We start from the raw sequence: 22,785 nt of genomic DNA, 5'->3' as shown, positions 1-22,785 counted from the left end.
ATTTAAAAACAAGAGAGAAAGAGAAAGCAAAAACCAACCAAAAAAAAAAAAAAAATGTTCCATAGATCTGAGTTTCAAAAGATAAGATCTTTCAACTCAGGTCACCCGAAATGGACACCAGTAAATTTCTTAAATCTCTACTTTCCCTAGGAAACAACTTATTTCCCTCTACCAAAAAAAAAAAAAAAAAAAATGCATTGAATAATCAGGAAGGCAATAGGTAACATTTTAAAGGTTCATTATTGTAAATTCTATAATGGCATTTGTTGTTTGAGTACTCAAGTATCCTGATAGGAAGACTAATTACACTTTCAAGATACCATTTTCCAGGAATAACACTCTCTAGAAGTAACTGTTTTCTCTGACTAATATGGATGATAGTAAGTCTTCATTCCTAATTCCTGCTGGGAAAAAAAATGCAAACCTAGGGTCTTGCAAATCATGAAGGTAAAGAACCATGGAAATGTAGAAAGAGGGATAACTTTTTTAAATACCCTGAATATGTATATTATGCACAAGAGGAATGTGTACATTTTGCTTGTTTACTTCTCACTGGGAAGGGAGATAGTCCCCTAGCTACAAGCCACATCATCTACCCTGCTAGAAATACTCATGAGCCATGCAAAGTGGGGCAAGTTGTCAGCTGCTGCTGGCCTAAGCTTTACAAACATGCCATTAGTTGGGAGGCTCCTACATTAATAGACTAGATAGCATAGCATTTCTTTTAGTATAAAATACCTAGCCCCATATTTGAGAAGAAGAGCTATATTAATTAGAGGGCTCCTGATGGATTAAAAAGCTCCTCATTTATTGGCTCATGGTGGCCTTGGTGGAGGCCCACAATTAAAAATAGATGGGGAAATATTTTAGCAGTGGCAGGATTCCAACAAATTTGCAAGTCCTCTCCCATCTGACATACATAAATACGAAGGCCACAGTACGTGTTTCCAACTGCTGGCTCTGGTAGGCATAAACTGCCAAGACTACTGATGTTAGACTACACGTTCCAGCTCCAGAAAATTTAAACCAAAGTATCAATATATGGGGATTTGATAGGTGCTGTGCTCCACCTGTGTAGGCACCTTGGTTTGTATGGCAGTGTACAAAAGAGTTGAATTGTAACCTTTCTCTGAACACTCTTGAAATCTCAAATTAATTATCCCTTTATACATTAAGGAACCCATACTTTTATATCTAAAAATGTGTAATTTTTACTAAGAATCTAAAAATGTGTAATTATTAAGATAAAGCAGTTAATGTTTACATGAGAAAACTAAATATTATTTTTAAATGTTCTAAGGAAAAAGACTCTGATTTAACTGACAAACCTTTAAGACTTTTGCTAAACCCAGATGATTAGTTATCTTTTTTTCCAAACAGCAAAACTAATAATATCTTTGTTTACTATTTATCTCTAGAATTTATTATGAAAGACGGTTCATGATGTTAACAAAACTTCAAAGTGTAGTTATCCCAGCCTCCACAACAGACCATATATCACTATACTTATCTTTCTACGTATTAGAAAAAGTAGCATCTTTAGAATTAGAGCCCTGAGAACAGCACATATTCCTAAATGTTTATGAACAGAAAGTATGTATAATCTCTGTTAAAACAATTCTTTGTTCTTTGCAATTTTGTGTATTAACAGCAAATGCCATATACTGTGTCACACCACTTTTGTAAAATTTGTCTCTAACATAAACCAAATAAAGTACCATAATCTTACCATTATAAAGATCCCAAAGAAACAGACCATGTGTGTTTGCATGTCTCAAATGTTTCCCTCTTTTTGAAATTACTATCCAAAGTTTCATTTTAGAGGTAATACCTCAAGAAGCGCCAGTCTTAAAAAAACAACTGCATTTCTACACACCCACAACACCAGAAATATAATAGATTTGAGTCCAGAAGCATACCTATATGTACATGGAACATTGGCATTTGACTAAAGTGACACACCAAAACTGTTCTTCAAAATAGTTGCACCAATTTACATTCCCATAAGCAATGTATAAAAGATACTATTGCTTTGAAGTCTTTGTAACACGTTAGACTTTTAAATTTTTGCCAATTGAATTGCATAAAATGGTATCTCATTTGCATGTCCCTGATCATTAACGAGGTTGAACATCTCTTTGTATTTTTGTTGGTACTTATTCTTCTGTAAAAACCTTTGCATGCCCATTTTTCTTTTGTCTTTCTTATTGATTTATGAGAGTTCTTTATGTGTTCTTGTTATTAATCCCTTGTTGTGTTTATGCCAATATCTTTTCTAAGGGTGTCTTTTCATTTTCTTTAAAAATTTTTTTGATGTAAGAAAGTTCTTAGTTTTGGTATAATAAAATGTCAGTCTTTTCTTTATAGTTTTTTGTTTCATGTTTAATAAATCCTGTTGAACATCCAAAGCCTTAAAAATATTCACCCTTATTTTTCACTGAGTTTTTAACTTTTAGATCCTAAATCCACCTGAAGTTGACTTTTTTGTATACGATTATAAGAAACCAAATGGCAGAGAGACTGAACAAGAGAGAAGCCAAAACAATGGCAGCTGAGAGAATGAGATGTTAAGCAAAGAATTTTTCCCCCCTTCAGGAAGTCAGAGAGATAAAATTGGAGTTCTGAGACTGCCTAAGATGAAATGTCCTGTTAAATATCCTATACTTTCAACTGAGACCTCTGAGATGCTACAGCCAAGAGTAAGGGCTAGCTAGAAATAGAATAATCTTTAAAAATTAATTCTAAAATTTTCATCCACAATGCCCAGCATTTGATCAAAAACTATTCAAGACACCAGGAGACAAAATCAGTTACTTTAAAAACCAAAAGGAAAAATAGACAATAGAAACAAACCTACAGGAGAGCCACATATTGGACATGTCAGATATAGGAATTAACTGTAATGGAGATGTTCAAGAAAAGTAATGGCAAGACAAAATTTCAGCAGGGAACTAGAATTTGGAAAGAAATTAAAGAAAACTATTTCTATTTCTATTTTCACAGATATAAAAACTATTTTTAAAAAACAAATGAAAATTAAAGAAATAAAAATGCATAATAACTAAAGTGAAAAATTCACTGGATGGACTTAAAAATAGACTGGAGAAGTCAGGAAAAAAGTATCGTCAGGAAAAAAGTATCATGAATTTGAAGGTAGATTTAAAATTAAAATGTTTTAAAGTACCATTTACAATATCATTAAAAAAATGAATTACATGTTTTTGAATCAGAAGACTCATTACTATTAAAAATGTCAGTTCAGCACAAATTGATCTATAGATCCAGTTTAATCCCAATCAAAATCCCAGCAGGTTTCTTTGTAAAAATTGAGAAGCTGATTCCAAAATTTTATGGAAATGCAAGGGACCTAGAATAGCCAAATCAAAATAATTTTTATTTCAATACTTACTATGATATACAGTAATCAAGACAATGTGTTATTGCTATAAGGATATGTGAATCAATGGAACAGAAGAGAGTTCCAAAGGAAACTCACACAGATATGGTCAACTGATTTTCAGCAAAGGTGCAAAAGTGATTCAATTAAGAAAGAGTAGGGTTGTGAGTGTTTTTTTCAATAAATGGTACTGGAACCATGATACTTCCATATGCATCCATATGATGTTGGATTAGTTTTATTCCCATATGAAAAAAAGTGAATCATGACCCCTAATTCACACCATTCATAAAAATTTGTTTCCAGATGGATTGTAAAGGTAAAACAATAAAGCCTCTAGATGACAATACAAGAGGATATCTTCTTCACTTCGTAATAGGCAAAATTTTTTACAAAACAGAAAAATCTCTACCCATAAAGGAATAAAATGATTAACTTGAGTTTATCAAAATTACTTCTGAATATCAAAAATGCTTAAATTAATGAAAGGGAGAAGATTCTTTAATAGCTACAACTAAAAAAAGACTCATAACAAGAACAAATTAAAACTACAATGGGTTTCCCAAGGCAATAGAAATAAAAGCAAAAATAAACAAATGGAACCTGATCAAACTTATAAGCTTTTGCACAGCAAAGGAAACCATCAACAAAACAAAAAGACAACCTACAGACTGGGAGAAGATATTTGCAAACAGTGCAACCGACAAGGGACTAATTTCCAAAATATACAAACAGCTCACGCAACTCAACAAAAAAACAAACAACCCAATCAAAAAATGGGCAGAAGACCTAAATAGACATTCTCCAAAGAAACATACAGATGGCCAATAGGCACATGAAAAGATGCTCAGCATCGCTAATTATTAAAGAAATGCAAATCAAAACTACAATGAAGTATCACTTCACACAGGTCAGAATGGCCATCATTTAAAAGTTTACAAATAACAAATGCTGGGGTTTCCCTGGTGGCATAGTGGTTAAGAATCCGTCTGCCAATGCAGGAGACAAGGGTTCGAGCCCTGGTCCGGGAAGATGCCACATGCCACAGAGCAACTAAGCCCATGCACCACAACTACTGAGCCTGCACTCTAGAGCCCGTGAGCCACAACTACTGAGCCTGTGTGCTACAACTACTGAAGCCCACGCACCTAGAGCCCATGCTCCACAACAAGAGAAGCCACCGCAATGAGAAGCCTGCACACCACAACGAAGAGTAGCCCCCACTCGCCGCAACTAGAGAAAGCCCGTGTGCAGCAATGAAGACCCAACGCAGCCAAAAATAAAAATAAATAAATAAATTTATTTTTAAAAAATAAATAAATAACAAATGCTGGAGAGGGTGTGGAGAAAAGGGAACCCTCCTACACTGTTGGTGGGAAGGTAAATTGGTGCAGCCACTCTGGAAAACAGTACAGAGATTTCTTAAAAAAACTAAAAATAGAGTTGCCAGGTGATCCAGCAATCTCACTCCTGGGCATACACCGGAAAAAACTCTAATTCAAAAAGATACATGCACCCCTGGTACTTCTCTGGTGGTCCAGTGGCTAAGACTCAGCTCTCCCAATGTAGGGGGCTTGGGTTCGATCCCTGGTCAGGGAACTAGATCCTGCATGCCACAACTAAAAGATCCCACATGCCTCAATGAAGACCTGGCGCAGCCAAATAAATAAATAAATAAATAAATAAATGTTTTTTAAGAAAAGATACATGCACCCCAATGTTCATAGCAGCACTATTTACAATAGGCAAGACATGAAAACAACCTAACTGTCCATCAACAGGTGAATGAATAAAGAAGAGGTAGTATATATATACAATGGAATACTGCTCAGCCATAAAAAAAGAATGAAATAATGCCATTTTTAGCAATATAGATGGACCTAGAGATTATCATACTAAGTGAAATGTCAGAAAGAGAAAGATAAATACCATATGATATCACTTACATAGGGAATCTAAAACATGATACAAATGAACTTATTTACAAAACAGAAACAGACTCACAGATATAGAAAACAAACTTATGGTTACCAAAGGGGAAAGAGGGTGGGGGAGGGATAAATTAGGAGTTTGGGATTAGCAGATACAAACTACTATATCTAAAATAGATAAACAACAAGGTCCTACTATATAGCACAGGGAACTATATTCAGTATCCTGTAATAAACCATAATGGAAAAGAATATGAAAAGAATATATATGTATAACTGAATCACTTTGCTGTACACCAGAAACTAACACAACACTTCAAATCAACTATACTTCAATTAAAAAATAAAATAAAGAAAAAAAAACTACAATGGGATACCACCACATACAGTTTAATTAAAACACTGACACTTGTTAACACCAACTGAGCAAGAATATAGAACCACTGGAATTCTTATACCTTACTGATGAGAGTGTCAATTGGAAAGTCCACTCTGGAAAATTGCTTGGTACCGTCTATTAAAGCTGAGTGTATACCTTATGACCCAGCAATTTCTTTCCTAGGTATAAACCCAATAGCAATGTCTACATTCATGCACCAAAAGTAATGCATACATAATAGCGATGTACATTAAAGCCAAAAACTGGAAACAACTCAAATATCCATCAACAGTAGAGTGGATAAATAATTATGACCTATTCATCAATGAAAACAAATGAACTACTATATGGTAAGACACATTGAGCAAAAGAAGCCAGGCTCAAGAGACTGCATACTGTATGATCCCACTTACACAAAGTTCAAAAAGAGGGAAAAAAAAACTAACTTATGTAATAACCAGGATAATGGTACTTGTGAGGTGAGGGAGTAGTAAGTGGCACAGAGGGTGCTTCTAGGGTTCTAGTAATGTTCTATTTCTTGATCTAGGTGGAGGTTACATTAGTGTATTCATAATGAAAATGTATTGAGTTGTTCATGATAATATATGCACTTTTTGTATATATGTCATTCTCAATAAACCACTAAAAAACCATACATATTGTATAAGCAATTGTGTGACTTAGAAGCAATGTCTGCTGTAGGGGAGCAGAGGCTACACAAAGGTAGTAAATATGCTATAGGCAAAATATATAATCTAGACATTATGAACAATTCTTAGCTAATTCCTAGGTCACTGTAATGTGAATATGCTAAAACTATTTAAATAAATACCAGATTTAATACTTAACCATTGTATAAGACCATGAGTGACCATATATAATCACTACGTGGACCACGTTTTCTGGATCTTGACAGTTTCACCTTTCCTTTCACCATTCCCACCCAATACTATCCATACGTATCTTCTACAAGCATATTCTTTAGGTAACCAAAGGCCCATTTTATTTATCACTTTGACTCTCTAAGGCCACTAAAGGCAGTAAAACAGAATAAAAGAGAATCCTATAATAAGGCTATATAAATTACACTATGTTTTTATTAGAAAAAAATCTCTAAATTACTCTCAAAATTCTTCTTCTTGAAAATAAGTCAATATATATATAGATGAAAATATCCTCTACTTCCAATATTTTTCACTTTTTCAAATGCATTAAACTTATCATTTGCTCTTTACTAGTCCTTCACATTATACCACTAGACAAAGCCCTTAAAAAACAAAGAAAAGAAAAAAAAGAATGAAAGCAGGAAAACTTTAAAATATGTTTCTAGTATCATACAGAATTGCTTGGATCAGAACTCATTCTCCTGATACTTCAACTCCACCACTGAGCTAAAATTCCTTCCAAGTCTTAGAGAACAGTGCTCTTACTGTCACCATCTCTGCTATCCATAGGATAAGCATTGGCCATTCCCCAAATTCCAGAACCACTTGCCATTTCACTGCTTTCTTCCTACACTCTAGTGGCAGTAGTTCAATTTGGCAGTTTGTCAAAAAGATTCAGAGTATAAAGCACTTGGTGATCTTTAACCAAATGTATTTGTTGTGTATACAGCATATGCCATATATATGTATTTCACACATTATAACAGAACATAGTGAAGGACACACTGCATAATCCTAGAATCCAAAGACTTCTCTTTGAGAACTTTTCCTTAAAATAATTTACTTTTATTGAGCTAAAAGTGTTGATTACTTTTTTTAAAAAAAGCAAATACCATTTCTTGACAATTATTACAATTATTGTTCCCTTCTAAGAAAGACCAATGGCTTACAAATTTATTGCCATGTGACTTGTGGAAACTATGTTGTCAAATAGATCACATTTTCCGAGAGAAACAGTACCAAATAGGGTTCATATTCCTTTCATATTCCTTCCAAAGACTTAGAAAAGGAACCATGAGAGATAATTTTTCATAAAAGCAAAGATAAATCTATTATAAATTTTTATAATATAAAATGATAAAATGATGCTTAGATTCTTTTTTTATTTAATAAACATTTACCAGGTATCTGCTATATGTCAGGCATCGCTAATCAAATAGACTTGGTGCTTGCCACCTTGAAGAAATTGAGTCTAGGGACTTCCCTGGCCATCCAGTGGTTAAGACTGCGCTTCCACTGCAGGGGGCATGGGTTCAATCCCTATTCGGGGAACAAAGATCCCACATGCCACGTGGTGTGGTCAAAAAAAATGCAAGAAATTGAGTCTAGATTTATTGAACAAATAATCAATGTCTGGTGTATGGGGTGGCAAGTGCTATGAAAGAGAGATGCCTAGTCTGTCAGGACATAAAGAAGGGCATCTATATCAGCATCAAGGTGTCAGTAAACACTTCCTGTGAAAGATGACCTGGGCTGAGTTTTGCTACATAAGAATTGGCTGAGTGAAAAGGGCAATCCAGGTGAAGGGAATTGCTGGTAACAGGCACAGAAGCATAAAGCAACACGTACCATTCAAGATGCTATGAGTCCTTACTTGGAAGGAAGTTTGAGAGGGGAACAGAATCAGGAAATGAGAAGGGAGAGAATAGTAGAAGCCAAATCATGGAATGTTGTGGTAGCTAGGTTTAAAAGTTTGAACTTTACCCAGAAAGACAGTCCCCTAATCCTTCAAAGGTTACTAAAATGATTTTAACCAGGGAAGTAAAATGAGTATATTTTCATTTTTGAAAAACATGTTTGGCTTTGGTATAGGACAAGGCTAAGGCAGAATTCAGAAGGCAACATTAGGAATGGAGACGAGAGAACAGATCTGAGAAACAAAAGGAGATAGAATTTGTTGAACTTGGCGGCTAATTGGAAGAGAGGGTAAAATAAAAATGAAGAGTCTAACTGACTTGGTAACTAAGTGGATGATGGTACCAGAGCAGAGAAGATAGGAGAAAGAGTAGGTCTGAGGTGGTAGGGAGCAAGGAGAAATGATGAATTTATTTCAAATTATCTTAGGCATTATGTTTTCTATATATTGTCCAAAGAATCCCTTTAATATATAAATCATATATAACTATAGCAAAAAACTCCCCTGTATTTGACTTAAACTTTATTGTGGCTAGTATATTCATTTTAATTATTTAATTAGCAAAAATTTCCTGATTTTCTTAAAGTTATGTTTGGGATGGGGAGAGGAAAATATTTGAACACCCCTAGTCTCTTTTACAAAGCTGAACAGGAAAATTTGCTTCCTTATCCTCTCAAAATAGTTCCTAGCAGCAAGTTGATGTATAAAATCATTCCATTAACTAAAGAATATTGTGCAGTTCTTTATAAAATAGCCTGCAAATGAGACATTCATTATAATAAAACTGTTCAAGATACCAAAAGGTGAAATATACACTTTTATTATGTAATATTTTTGTGTGTGTGGTTTTTTTTTTTTTTGGAGTGTAGTTGATTTACAATGTTGTGTTAGTTTCAGGTGAACAGCAAAGTGATTCAGTTATACATATGCATATATTCATTCTTTTTTAGATTCCTTTCTTATATAGGTTATCACAGAATATTGAGTAAAGTTCCCTATGCTATATAGCAGGTCTTTGTTGGTTATCTATCTTATACATAGTAGTGTGTGTATGTTCATCCCAAGCTCCTGATTTATCCCTCCCCACTGCGTTTCCCCTCATTATTTAATGCTAACATAGCAGCAACATGAGTTATACATAGTTTATGCAAAACAATTTTTATGTTTAGGAAATCTAAACCTCCAGAATAATGAAAAATAAAAAATGTACCTCTGAGGTGGCCAGGTCTGAAACTTCCATCTCTAACTGTTTACAAGGAACTTCATAATTTGTTTATGTATGGGAAAATATGTCTTCAGCTTCATTAGTCACTTCTCATTTTATGACAAAAATTGTACATTTCTCTTTGTTTATTATGGATAAACTATGGCATGAGGAGAACTGAACAACTAAAGGAAGGACCAGGAGGGGGGTCTGAGTCTTGGAGCTGCCTAATGAGCCACCCTGCCTCCAACAGCTAGCTCCTCAGAGCTCTACAAAAGACTAACTAAACTCAAGTCAACTAAAACACAACACTCAAATCTAATTCGGTAACTAACATCAGGAGCAGTTTGCTCCTGAGCAGGACCAGAGTACTCACTTTCTTTGCGAACTTCCTCAAGGGCCCCAATAAGCTCTTCCTTTAAAACTGTGGCTTCTTGAGCAATCTTCTCTCCCTTGTCTAATAAATTCCAAGTTGCTTCCTCCACAGAAGCTAGAAGGACTCTGGCTCTTTTTGAACGTCCTTTTTTCCTGTTGGAAGGATTCTGGGGACAATTTACAAGTGTAGTAACCTAAAATTGGAAAAATACAAGTCACTCATTAGACAAATTGTGAGAGGAACACAGCCCTGGGATATCATAGCCCAGAACAAAAGGAAGTATTTCTTAATAACATGATTCACTCGCAACACTACTGGTACATTCCCAAAAGTCAGGTCAAGGCACCAAGAGCAGTATTACCAGCTACCACAGAGTTCCTAACTAAAGACAGGAAGGAAGGGAGGGATGGGGGGAGTGAGGAGGGGAGGAAGGAAGGAGGGATAGAGATTGAATCTCATCAAGTTTTACTATTGGACCAATGCAAAATACACAATACTCAATATACACATATATATTATTTGATATACATATAGCAAATGATTATTTATATCACTTTGTAGCCAGCAATCTATATTAAGAGGGAGGCAAAAATAATTATAATTAAGTCAATAAGTATTAATATATGTAGGTTAAGAATAGAGATTACTAATGTTGGGGCAGGGGGTGCAGAACCACTCTGAAACATGTAGAACAGTGGTTACTTCAGAAAGACAAAACCCAAATCCTTACTATGATCTACATTCTGGCCCTCTATAAACTCTTTTACCTGTCTCCCACACTCCCCCCAACTCAGTTGGCCTCTCAAGCAATCAGGTCCTCCTCTAAGTGCTCTATCAAGAGGCCTTCCCTGACCACCCCAATCCCCACCCTCTCCCACTCTGTCCCCTCACTACACGTTATAATTCTTCAGAACATTTATAGAGCCTGATATTTTTTATTTGTTCATATATGTTTATTGCATCCTTCTAATACTAAAATGTAAACTCCATGAAAACAGGAAATATGGTTTGTTCTCCCTCACTCAGAACAATCACAAAGTAGTTGTTCAATAAATATTTCTTATATTAATGGCTTAATGAATGGGGTAGTTGAACAGAGGGACGTTTTAATGTCTATATTTTGAATTGCCTGAATATGTTAATAATGAGCATGTATTACTTTTGTAAATTTGTTTAAAATAAGAATAAACTCATGCGACTTCCCTGGTGGTACAGTCATTAAGAATCTGCCTGCCAATGCAGGGGACATGGGTTCAAGCCCTGGTCTGGGAAGATCCCACGTCCCACGGAGCACCTAAGCCTGTGCGCCACAACTACTGAGCCTGCGCTCTAGAGTCCACGGGCCAAAACTACTGACTCTGCGTGCCACAACTACTGAAGCCCGCACGCGTGAAGCCCGTGCTCCGCAACAAGAGAAGCCACCACAATGAGAAGCCCGCGCACCGCAAGGAAGAGTAGCCCCCACTTGCCATGACTAGAGAAAGCCCACTCACAGCAATGAAGACCCAACACAGCCAAAAATAAATAAATAAATAAAATTTTATTTTTTTTAAAAAAAGAATAAACTCATGATAAGAGCATTGTTTGGAGATAGAAATTAAGCACTTATATTTGGAAACAAAACCTTACACAAAATTACATTGTGAAAAATATACATTTCTTAATTAAACCTTGAATTCCAATAAAAAAATTTGGTTAACATTTTCATAAGCAAACCTGGAAGATCCCCATTGCAGAGGAAGAAAGAAAAAACAAAACTTTTATCCAGTATTTAAAATAGAAGACCTGAAACTCTTATTGAAAGCTAGGCTGGTGCATGTCATCAAATAGCCGAGGCTTTTAACAAATATGCACCACATCTTTGACAACAGACTATACATAATCCTTCCTGCTCTGCAGTCCCTGGAGATTTTGCTTGTTTATTATTAATGGAGCATTAAGTATTTGTTTATTTGGTTATCTGGACCCAGTTCTTAGCCAGGAACTGAGAAAGAACTTACAAGCTATGGGGGAAATATGTGGATGAAAATTGTTTTTGTCTGCTCTGCTATTGCCTTCCCCTGTCCAAAAGACCCTCTTCTTTATTCTAATTTGCTTTATTCCCATATTCACAACCCAGACTGGAGTTCCTTGTAGCAAGCCTTTATTTCCTTTCTTGGAAAATGAGAATAACCATATTATCCTATAAGAGTATATGAAGTTTAAATAATATAAAGTGTTTTTTAAGATGCATAACATGACACAAATATTGGATGCCATTTAATGGGTGTTTTCTAGTCCATTCCCCATGGAATCCTTGTCAAAGATGTTCTCTCTGGGTCTACCCATATCTTGCTCTTAGGGTCCCCTGTGCTAAATGTGATGAAGTCAATTAACAAAGCACATTCTATGTGCTTTACAAGCAGTCAAGTAGGGCCATGTGTCTTTATCATGCATTATGTAAAGATGATAATAAGTCTGATTTATTACATGGGTTTTCACATATTCCAAAAGACAAATATCTCACTATTATCAATCTAATTTATATATCAAAAGTTAAAAGATACTTGCCCAGATTAAGATAAATTATAGCACCTTGTTTAAAACATTTCTCTAAAACGAACAATAAGTATCATTGTCTAAAATGTTCCTTCAGAATTTATTTTAAGTGCCACAATTCATGACACTTCCCACTGAACATTCCTCTCTTATTGTTTAGATCCTCCAAGCGCCAAATGTTTTCCATAGAATAGCCTGAGCTTTGAAATTAAAATGAGCATTCCAGAAATGCTTCGTTCCTTATAATAAATGCCAGAGAAGTAAGAAATGTGAAAAGAACATTGTATAAGAACATTGTGCTTCCATCAAAAAAAAAAAAATGCAATTGCAACTTGTTCAAGTTTAACCTTTCTTTTTAAATACCCCAACATACAATAGTTATTTAATATTGATTAAACAAAAGTCATGATGCTTTCAATGATTCATTTTATTTCAGAAAGTAAATATGGCTTGGTAAGCCTGTAGGGAAAAAAAAGAAAGCTAAAACTTTTTTTTACCCCAAATCACCTATGGGGATCTAACCAACTCCCATAGGTGACTGTGGCTCCTGAAAGTAGATGATTCTCACCAAGGGTTGGAGGGTGCATATGTTATTTGAAAAAGTCTCCCATCTCTTCAAGGAGTACCAGCAAACAGTAACATTAGCCCTGAATTTATTTTGTAAAGTAATTCATATTTATTTTTTCAATACAAAATCAGTTATATTTTTACAAGGAACACAAAAACTTTAGTTGGAATTTACAGCAAAGATTATTCTAATGTAGGCTCCAAGCCCACATCTTGCTAGCCTTTCTTTTATCACTGTGCACAACTGATCCCTTTCCCTCTTTATCAGACCTTAGGGGGTCCCTCTAATATGGATAATCTTTGACTTCAGGTGTGCATCTCTTTTTTTTTTTTTTTTTTTAATTAATGGACTTTACTTTTTTTTTTTTTAAGTATTTGTTTTATTTATTTATTTATGGCTGTGTTGGGTCTTCATTTCTGTGTGAGGGCTTTCTCCAGTTGCAGCAAGCGGGGGCCACTCTTCATCGCGGTGCGTGGGCCTCTCACTATCGCGGCCTCTCCTGTTGCAGAGCACAGGCTCCAGACGCGCAGGCTCAGTAATTGTGGCTCACGGGCCCAGCCACTCCGCGGCACGTGGGATCCTCCCAGGCCAGGGCTCGAACCCGTGTCCCCTGCATTGGCAGGCAGACTCTCAACCACTGCACCACCAGGGAAGCCCAGGTGTGCAACTCTTAAAGAACTTGGGTTTATTCACTTTTCTTCAGTCTATAAATCTGTATTAGGCTTCATCATAGATACAGAATGAGCTCCCCACTGAAGTAGTCCTAAATTAGAGACTTTGAGTAATATAAAAAGAAGAAATTCCCTACTTTATTCATTCTGCACATGTATAATTCCATAAAACCAGGTGTATTTTAATGGTATGTAATATTTATATATTGAAATTTAGAGTACCAAAAAATAAAAGAGTTTTCTAATCTTTCCTAATTCAAATGCGCTTCCCTAGTTGCTCCAAACATACTGAAAATTAAGTTGTCCAAAAGACCCTTCTTCAAGTCATTGATAATCTCAACTGTTCCTTATTTCCTACAAAAGCTATTTTCACTGTGTTAACAAAAGTACTGGGAAAGACTGAGGTGTTGAGAACCCAGAAAATACTTATCCTTCAATTAACATTCAGCACTCCCCCAAAACCAAATACAATCTTCTTTTATTTCCTTTTAAGCCAATAAACATTTATTGAGCACATATTATGTTCAAAACAATACCCTAGCCATTTAGAAAATAAAGATAAGGAAGCTTCAGTATGGTGATATGAAGGGTACACAACTAGCTGCAATATAAAAGGCAGAATAACTGCTTAAACTTATAAGTAAAGAGAAAGTGCTGAAGAGATGATAAACATTCACAAGGATTAAGTAGCGCTTCCATAAAGAGCCTTTAAAGACAGATGGTTTTCTGGCATGAGAGATAGAGGGGAAGGCAAGCCAGGTGAAGGGGACCATGTACAAAGGGGAAGAGATGGAAATTATTTTTGTCTGAGAGTAGCAGATAGTCAAGTTTGGCAGACTACGGGGTAAAAATAGGAAATTGGGTCACAAATAAGGCTAGGAAGTAGGTGGTAGCTTAAATACAAAAAGTCTTGAAAGTCAAGGAAAGAGTTAATATTCAATTGAATAGGCAATAGACACTTCACACAGTATACCCAAAGTGGAAACCTTCTTCCACAAACCTGCCTTTCTTCCATCTGTTTCTTACCTCAGGCACTGACACCTCTAGCCTAAGGCAGAAACCCAGAGGTCATCTGGGCTACTCCCTCTCTCTCATCCTCCTCTCCAGGTTCTTTATATTGTCTCTTTAAAAGCTTTGTTGCTGAGGGGCCTTCAAGATGGCGGAGGAATAAGACGTGGAGATCACCTTCCTCCCCACAAATACATCCACATGTGGAACAACTCCTACAGAACACCTACTGAACACTGGCAGAAGACCTCAGACTTCCCAAAAGGCAGGGAACAGATGCCCTCAGGCACCCTACATGCAGAGGCAGGGCTAAATCCAAAGCTGAACCACAGGAGCTGTGCGAACAAAGAAGAGAAAGGGAAATTTCTCCCACCAGCCTCAGAAGCAGCGGATTAAATCTCCACAATCAATTTGATGTAGCTTGCATCTGTGGAATACCTGAATAGACAAGGAATCATCCCAAAATTGAGGTGGTGGACTTTGGGAGCAACTGTAGACTTGGGGTTTGCTTTCTGCATCTAATTTGTTTTTGGTTTTATGTTTATCTTAGTTTAGTATTTAGAGCTTATTATCATTGGTAAATTTGTTTATTGATTTGGTTGCCCTCTTCCTTTTTTTTTAATATAAATGTTTTTTTCCTTTTTCTCTTTTTGTGAGTGTCTATGTGTATGCTTCTTTCTGTGATTTTGTCTGTATAGCTTTGCTTTTACCATTTGTCCTGGGTTCTGTCCATTTTTTGTTTTTTGGGGGGTTTTTTTTGTATACTTTTTAGCACTTGTTATCATTGGTGGATTTGTTCATCGGTTTGGTTGCTCTCTTCTTTCTTTCTTTCTTTTTTTTATGACTTTAATTTTTTTATTTTTAATAATTTTTTTTATTTTAATAACTTTGCTTTATATTATTATTTTTTTCTTTCTTTCTTTTTTTTCTCCCTTTTCTTCTGAGCCATGTGGTTGACAGGGTCTTAGTGCTCCAGCCTGGTGTCAGGCCTGAGCCTCTGAGGTGGGAGAGCCAAGTTAAGGACATTGGTCCAGCAGAGACCTCCCGGCCCCACATAATATCAAACAGCGAAAGCTCTCCCAGAGATCTCCATCTCAACGCTAAGACCCAGCTCCACTAAACGACCAGCAAGCTACAGTGCTGGACACCCTATGCGAAACAACTAGCAACAAAGGAACACAGCCCCACCCATTAGCAGAGAGGCTGCCTAAAATCATGATAAGGTCACAGACACCCCAAAACACGACACTGGACGTGGTGCTGCCCACCAGAAAGACAAGATCCAGCTTCATCCACCAGAACACAAGAACCACTCCCCTCCACCAGGAAGCATACACAACTCACTGAACAAACCTTACCCACTGGGGGCAGACACCAAAAACAACGGGAACTACAAACATGCAGCCTGCAAAAAGGAGACCCCAAACACAGTAAGTTAAACAAAATGAGAAGACATAGAAATACACAGTAGATGAAGGAGCAAGGTAAAAACCCACCAGACCAAACAATTGAAGAGGAAATACGCAGACTACCTAAAAAAGAATTCAGAGTAACGATAGTAAACAGGATACAAAATCTAGGAAATCAAATGGAGAAAATACAAGAAACGTTTAACAAGGACCAAAAAGAACTAAAGAGCAAACAATGATGAACAACACAATAAATGAAACTAAAAATTCTGTAGAAGGAATCAATAGCAGAATAACTGAGGCAGAACAGATAAGTGACCTGGAAGATACAATAATGGAAATAACTACCACAGAGAAGAATAAAGAGAAAAGAAAGAAAAGAATTGAGGACAGTCTCAGAGACCTATGGAACAACATTAAACGCACCAACATTCGAATTATAGGGGTCCCAGAAGAAGAACAGGAAAAAAAAGGGGACTGGGAAAATATTTGAAGAGATTATAGTTGAAAACTTCCCTAATATGGGAAAGGAAACAGTCAATCAAGTCTAGGAAGCACAGAGAGTCCCATACAGGATAAATCCAAGGAGAAACACGCTAAGACACATACTAATCAAACTATTAAAAATTACATACAAAGAAAAAATACTAAAAGCAGCAAAGGAAAAGCAACAAATTACATACAAGGGAATCCCCATATGGTTAACAGCTGATCTTTCCGCAGAAACTCTGCAAGCCAGAAGGGAGTAGCAGGACATATTTAGAGTGATGAAGGAGAAAAACCTACAACCAAGATTACTCTACCCAGCAAGGATCTCATTCAGATTTGATGGAGAAATTAAAACCTTTACAGACAAGCAAAAGCTACGAGAATTCAGCACCACCAAACCAGCTTTACAACAAATGCTAAAGGAACTTCTCTAGGCAGGAAACACAAGAGAAGGAAAAGACCTACAATAACAAACCCAAAACAATTAAGAAAATGGTAATAGGAACATACATATCAATAATTACCTTAAATGTAAATGGATTAAATGCTCCAACCAAAAGACATAGACTGGCTGAATGGATACAAAAACAAGACCCGTATATATGCTGTCTACAAGAGACCCACTTCAGACTTAGGGACACATACAGACTGAAAGTGAGGGGATGGAAAAAGATATTCCATGCAAATGGAAATCAAAAGAAAGCTGGAGTAGCAATTCTCATATCAGACAAAATAGACTTTAAAATAAAGACTATTACAAGAGACAAGGACACTACATAATGATCAAGGGGTCAATCCAAGAAGAAGATATAACAATTGTAAATATTTATGCACCCAACATAGGAGCACCTCAATACATAAGGCAAATGCTAACAGCCATAAAAGGGGAAATCGACAGCAACAAAATCATAGTAGGGGACTTTAACACCTCACTTTCACCAATGGACAGATCATCCAAATGAAAATAAATAAGGAAACACAAGCTTTAAATGATACATTAAACAAGATGGACTTAATTGATATTTATAGGATAATCCATCCAAAAACAACAGAATACACTTTCTTCTCAAGTGCTCATGGAACATTCTCCAGGGTAGATCATATCTTGGGTCACAAATCAAGCCTTGGTAAATTTAAGAAAATTGAAATCGTATCAAGTATCTTTTCCGACTACAATGTTATGAGACTAGATATCAATTACAGGAAAAAATCTGTAAAAAATACAAACACATGGAGGCTAAACAATACACTACTAAATAACCAAGAGATCACTGAAGAAATCAAAGAGGAAATCAAAAAGTACCTAGAAGCAAATGACAATGAAAACACGACAACCCAAAACCTATGGGACGCAGCAAAAGCAGTTCTAAGAGGGAAGTTTATAGCAATACAATCCTACCTCAAGACACCAGAACATCTCAAAAAAACAACCTAACCTTACACCTACAGCAATTGGAGAAAGAAGAACAAAAAACCCGAAAGTTAACAGATGGAAAGAAATCATAAAGATCAGATCAGAAATAAATGAAAAAGAAATGAAGACAACAATAGCAAAGATCAATAGAACTAAAAGCTGGTTCTTTGAGAAGATAAAAAAAAATTGATAAACCATTAGCTGGACTCATCAAGAAAAAAAGGGAGAAGACTCAAATCAGTAGAATTAAAAATGAAAAAGGAGAAGTAACGACTGACCTTGAAGAAATACAAAGGATCATGAGAGATTACTACAAGCAACTATATGCCAATAAAATGGACAACTTGGAAGAAATGGACAAATTCTTAGAAAACCACAACCTTCCAAGACTGAACCAGGAAGAAACAGAAAATATAAACACACCAACCACAAGCACTGAAATTGAAACTGTGATTAAAAATCTTCCAACAAACAAAAGCCCAGGACCAGATGGCTTCACAGGCGAATTCTATCAAACATTGAGAGAAGAGTTAACACCTATCCTTCTCAAACTCTTCCAAAATATAGCAGGGAGGGAGGATCACTCCCAAACTCATTCTATGAGACCACCATCACCCTGATACCAAAACCAGACAAAGATGTCACAAAGAAAGAAAACTATAGGACAATATCACTGATGAACATAGATGCAAAAATCCTCAACAAAATACTAGCAAACAGAATCCAACAGCACATTAAAAGGATCATACACCATGATCAAGGGGGGTTTATCCAAGGAATGCAAGGATTCCTCAATATACACAAAATCAATCAATGTGATACATCATATTAACAAATTGAAGAATAAAAACGATATGATCATCTCAATAGATGCAGAGAAAGCTTTCAACAAAATTCAACACCCATTTATCATAAAACCCTCCAGAAGGTACGCATAGAGGGAACTTTCCTCAACATAATAAAGGCCATATATGACAAACCCACAGCAAATATTGTCCTCAATGGTGAAAAACTGAAAACATTTCCACTAAGATCAGGAACAAGACAAGGTTGCCCACTCTCACCACTATTATTCAACATAGTTTTGGAAGTGTTAGCCACAGCAATCAGAGAAGAAAAAGAAATAAAAGGAATCCAAATAGGAAAAGAAGAAGTAAAACTGTCACTGTTTGCAGATGACATGATACTATACATAGAGAATCCTAAAGATGCTACCAGAAAACTACTAGAGCTAATCAATGAATTTGGTAAAGTTGCAGGATACAAAATTAATGCACAGAAATCTCTAGCATTCCTATACACTAAAGATGAAAAATCTGAAAGTGAAATTAAGAAAACACACCCATTTACCACTGCAACAAAAATAATAAAATATCTAGGAATAAATCTACCTAAGGAGACAAATGACCTGTATGCAGAAAAGTATAAGACACTGATGAAAGAAATTAAAGATGACACAAATACATGGAGAGATATACCATGTTCTTGGACTGGAAGAATCAACATTGTGAAAATGACTCTACTACCCAAAGCAATCTACAGATTCAATGCAATCCCTATCAAACTACCAAGGGCATTTTTCACAGAACTAGAACAAAAAATTTCACAATTTGTATGGAAACACAAAAGACCCCGAATAGCCAAAGCAATCTTGAGAACGAAAAATGAAGCTGGAGGAATCAGGCTCCCTGACTTCAGACTATACTACAAAGCCACAGTAATCAAGACAGTATGGTACTGGCACAAAAACAGAAATTAGATCAATGGAACAGGATAGAAAGCCCAGAGATAAACCCATGCACATATGGTCACCTTATCTTTGACAAAGGAGGCAAGAATATACAGTGGAGAAAAGGCAGCCTCTTCAATAAGTGTTGCTGGGAAAACTGGACAGCTACATGGAAAAGTATGAAATTAGAACATTCCCTAACACCATACACAAAAATAAACTCAAAATGGATTAAAGACCTAAATTTAAGGCCAGACACTATCAAACTCTTAGAGGAAAACATAGGCAGAACACTCTTTGACATCAATCACAGCAAGATCCTTTTTGACCCACCTCCTAGAGAAATGGAAATAAAAACAAAAATAAACAAATGGGACCTAATGAAACTTCAAAGCTTTTGCACAGCAAAGGAAAGCATAAACAAGACGAAAAGACAACCCTCAGAATGGGAGAAAATATTTGCAAATGAAGCAACTGACAAAGGATTAATCTCCAAAATTTATAAGCAGCTCATGCAGCTCAATATCAAAAAACAAAGAACGCAATCCAAAAATGGGCAGAAGACCTAGAGATTTCTCCAGAGAAGATATACAGATTGCCAACAAACACATGAAAGAATGCTCAACATCATTAATCATTAGAGAAAGACAAATCAAAACTACAATGAGATATCATCTCACACCGGTCAGAATGGCCATCATCAAAAAATCTACAAACAATAAATGCTGGAGAGGGTGTGGAGAAAAGGGAACCCTCTTGCACTGTTGGTGGGAATGTAAATTGATACAGTCACTATGGAGAACAGTATGGAGGTTCCTTAAAAAACTAAAAATAGAACTACCATACGACCCAGCAATCCCACTACTGGGCATATACCCTGAGAAAACCATAATTCAAAAAGAATCATGTACCAAAATGTTCACTGCAGCTCTATTTACAATAGCCAGGAGATGGAAGCAACTTAAGTGTCCATTGACAGATGAATGGATAAAGAAGATGTGGTATATATATACAATGGAATATTACTCACCATAAAAAGTAACAAAATTGAGTGATTTGTAGTGAGGTGGATGGACCTAGAGTCTGTCATACAGAGTGAAGTAAGTCAGAAGGAGAAAACAAATACCGTATGCTAACACATATATGGAATCTAAGAAAAAAAAAATGGTCATGAAGAACCTAGGGGAAGATGGGAATAAAGACACAGACCTACTAGAGAATGGACTTGAGGATATGGGGAGGGGGAAGGGTAAGCTGCGACAAAGTGAGAGAGTGGCATGGACATATATACACTACCAAACATAAAATAGATAGTAGTGGGAAGCAGCCGCATAGCACAGGGAGATCAGCTCGGTGCTTTGTGACCACCTAGAGGGGTGGGATAGGGAGGGTGGGAGGGAGGGAGACGCAAGAGGGAAGAGATATGGGGACATATGTGTATGTATAACTGATTCACTTTGTTATAAAGCAGAAACTAACACACCATTGTAAAGCAATTATACTCCAATTAAAATGTTAAAAAAAAAAAAGAAAGAAAGAAATGCAGTATCTTGCAAATCAGGGTTGAGAATGCAAATTGTTTCCTAAAAGAAAACACTCATATGAAAATCACTAACCACATTTGTTAAGCCTTAACTTGCAGAACACTCAGTACTATAATAATATATATATGCATATATATATATATATATATATATATATATATATATATATATATATATATACACACAATATATATGTATACACAGTTGACCCTTAAACAACATGGGTTTGAACTGCAATCAACTTATACATGGATTTGTTTAAATATTAAATACTACAGTACTACACCATCCGAGGCTGGTTGAATCTGCAGCTGAGGAACTGTGGATACTGAGGAACCATGGATGCAGAGAACCAACTGTAAGTTATGTGCAGATTTTTAATTCTGCAGAGAGTCTGTGCCCCTAACCCCCACATTGTTCAAGGGTCAACGGTATATCCAAACTCAGCTATAACCAAGTTAAGCAGCTTTCCCAGAGATAAAAAATTATGCCTAGATTATAACAAACTGTGTCCTGGTTCCAAACGCCCTAAAGGAGAAGCACTAGCCCTTGAAAAATCTCATTTCTCAGGCCATGCTTCCTAGTGTCCCAAAGCCATTTCTGGGTGGAACAGAATCACCTGGCATGAGACTAGCCACAGGCTTGGAGAGGGAAGGGAGTCGGGGTGGCTAGACCTAAGTCGAAGTATGGGAGAGGCAGATCTTCTTCAGAAGAAATGCACTGGTCACACAAGACAATCACTCTTGAGAATCCCCTTCAAGGACTCAGTTGCAGAGCAATGATATGAGTATCAGTTTGGAAACTCCTGGTGACTTCACCACTTAAGCACCACTCAGCACGTAGCTAGAGATATAGGGCAGTGGTTTTCCACTCTGGCTACCCAAGGTTGCAGTTTAAAAGTTGAGATTTACAGTCTCCTACACCAGCTTCTCAAACTTTAAAGTGATACAAATCACCTGGGATCTTATTACACCATAGATTTTGATTCAATGGATCTGGGGCAGGGTTCTGCATTTTTAGGAGTTCCCACAGGAGCCTGATGGTGGCAGTCCATGGACAAAACTTTGGTGGCAGCAAGGTCCTACTCTACTTACTGTCAATAGAATCACCTGGGAGGCTTTCAAAAATACTGTTAATGGTGTCCTACTCCAGAGATTCTGATTTGATTGGCCTTAGCTGTAGCCTAGGGGGTATCAGGATGTTTATAACTTCCTCAAGTGATGCCCTTTTGCAGCTAAGGTTGAGAAGCACTGGTACAGGTAATTGTAAGTGTAAACTTCTTCATGTGATGTAACACCACATAGTAATTTCAGACTTGTGCATTATGAATCTCCTTCCTCATTTCCACTTCCTCCACCTCAAGCTGAGACCACCAAAACAAAGCATGCCATGGGTACTCAAAATCCTAGTGTCCCCCATAAACTAATTCATACGTGGATCCATAATGCTATCTAGTGGTAGGTTGCTGGATAAAAGACAGCTGCAGAAAGTAGCTCCAAGACCTCTCAGCTGCAGTAGTTTTCCTAGAGCTGCTACTAACAGCCCTGC

General features: G+C 36.5%; 1 protein-coding gene across 4 annotated transcripts in view; it reads right to left on the bottom strand.

Annotated features, from left to right (window-relative positions):
* Positions 1-22,785, bottom strand: part of CTNNA3 (catenin alpha 3) — a 1,736,704-nt gene that overhangs the window by 1,604,777 nt on the left and 109,142 nt on the right. For all 4 annotated transcript variants that reach the window (XM_059899110.1, XM_059899114.1, XM_059899112.1 and 1 more), the window contains one exon: positions 9,868-10,060. In XM_059899110.1, the coding sequence (XP_059755093.1) occupies positions 9,868-10,060 (193 nt within the window). The remainder of the gene's footprint in view (positions 1-9,867; positions 10,061-22,785) is intronic.

Source organism: Balaenoptera ricei, chromosome 16 (genome assembly GCF_028023285.1).
Source record: "Balaenoptera ricei isolate mBalRic1 chromosome 16, mBalRic1.hap2, whole genome shotgun sequence".
Taxonomy (NCBI): Eukaryota; Metazoa; Chordata; class Mammalia; order Artiodactyla; family Balaenopteridae; genus Balaenoptera; species Balaenoptera ricei.
This window is presented reverse-complemented; position numbering and strand designations above follow the sequence as displayed.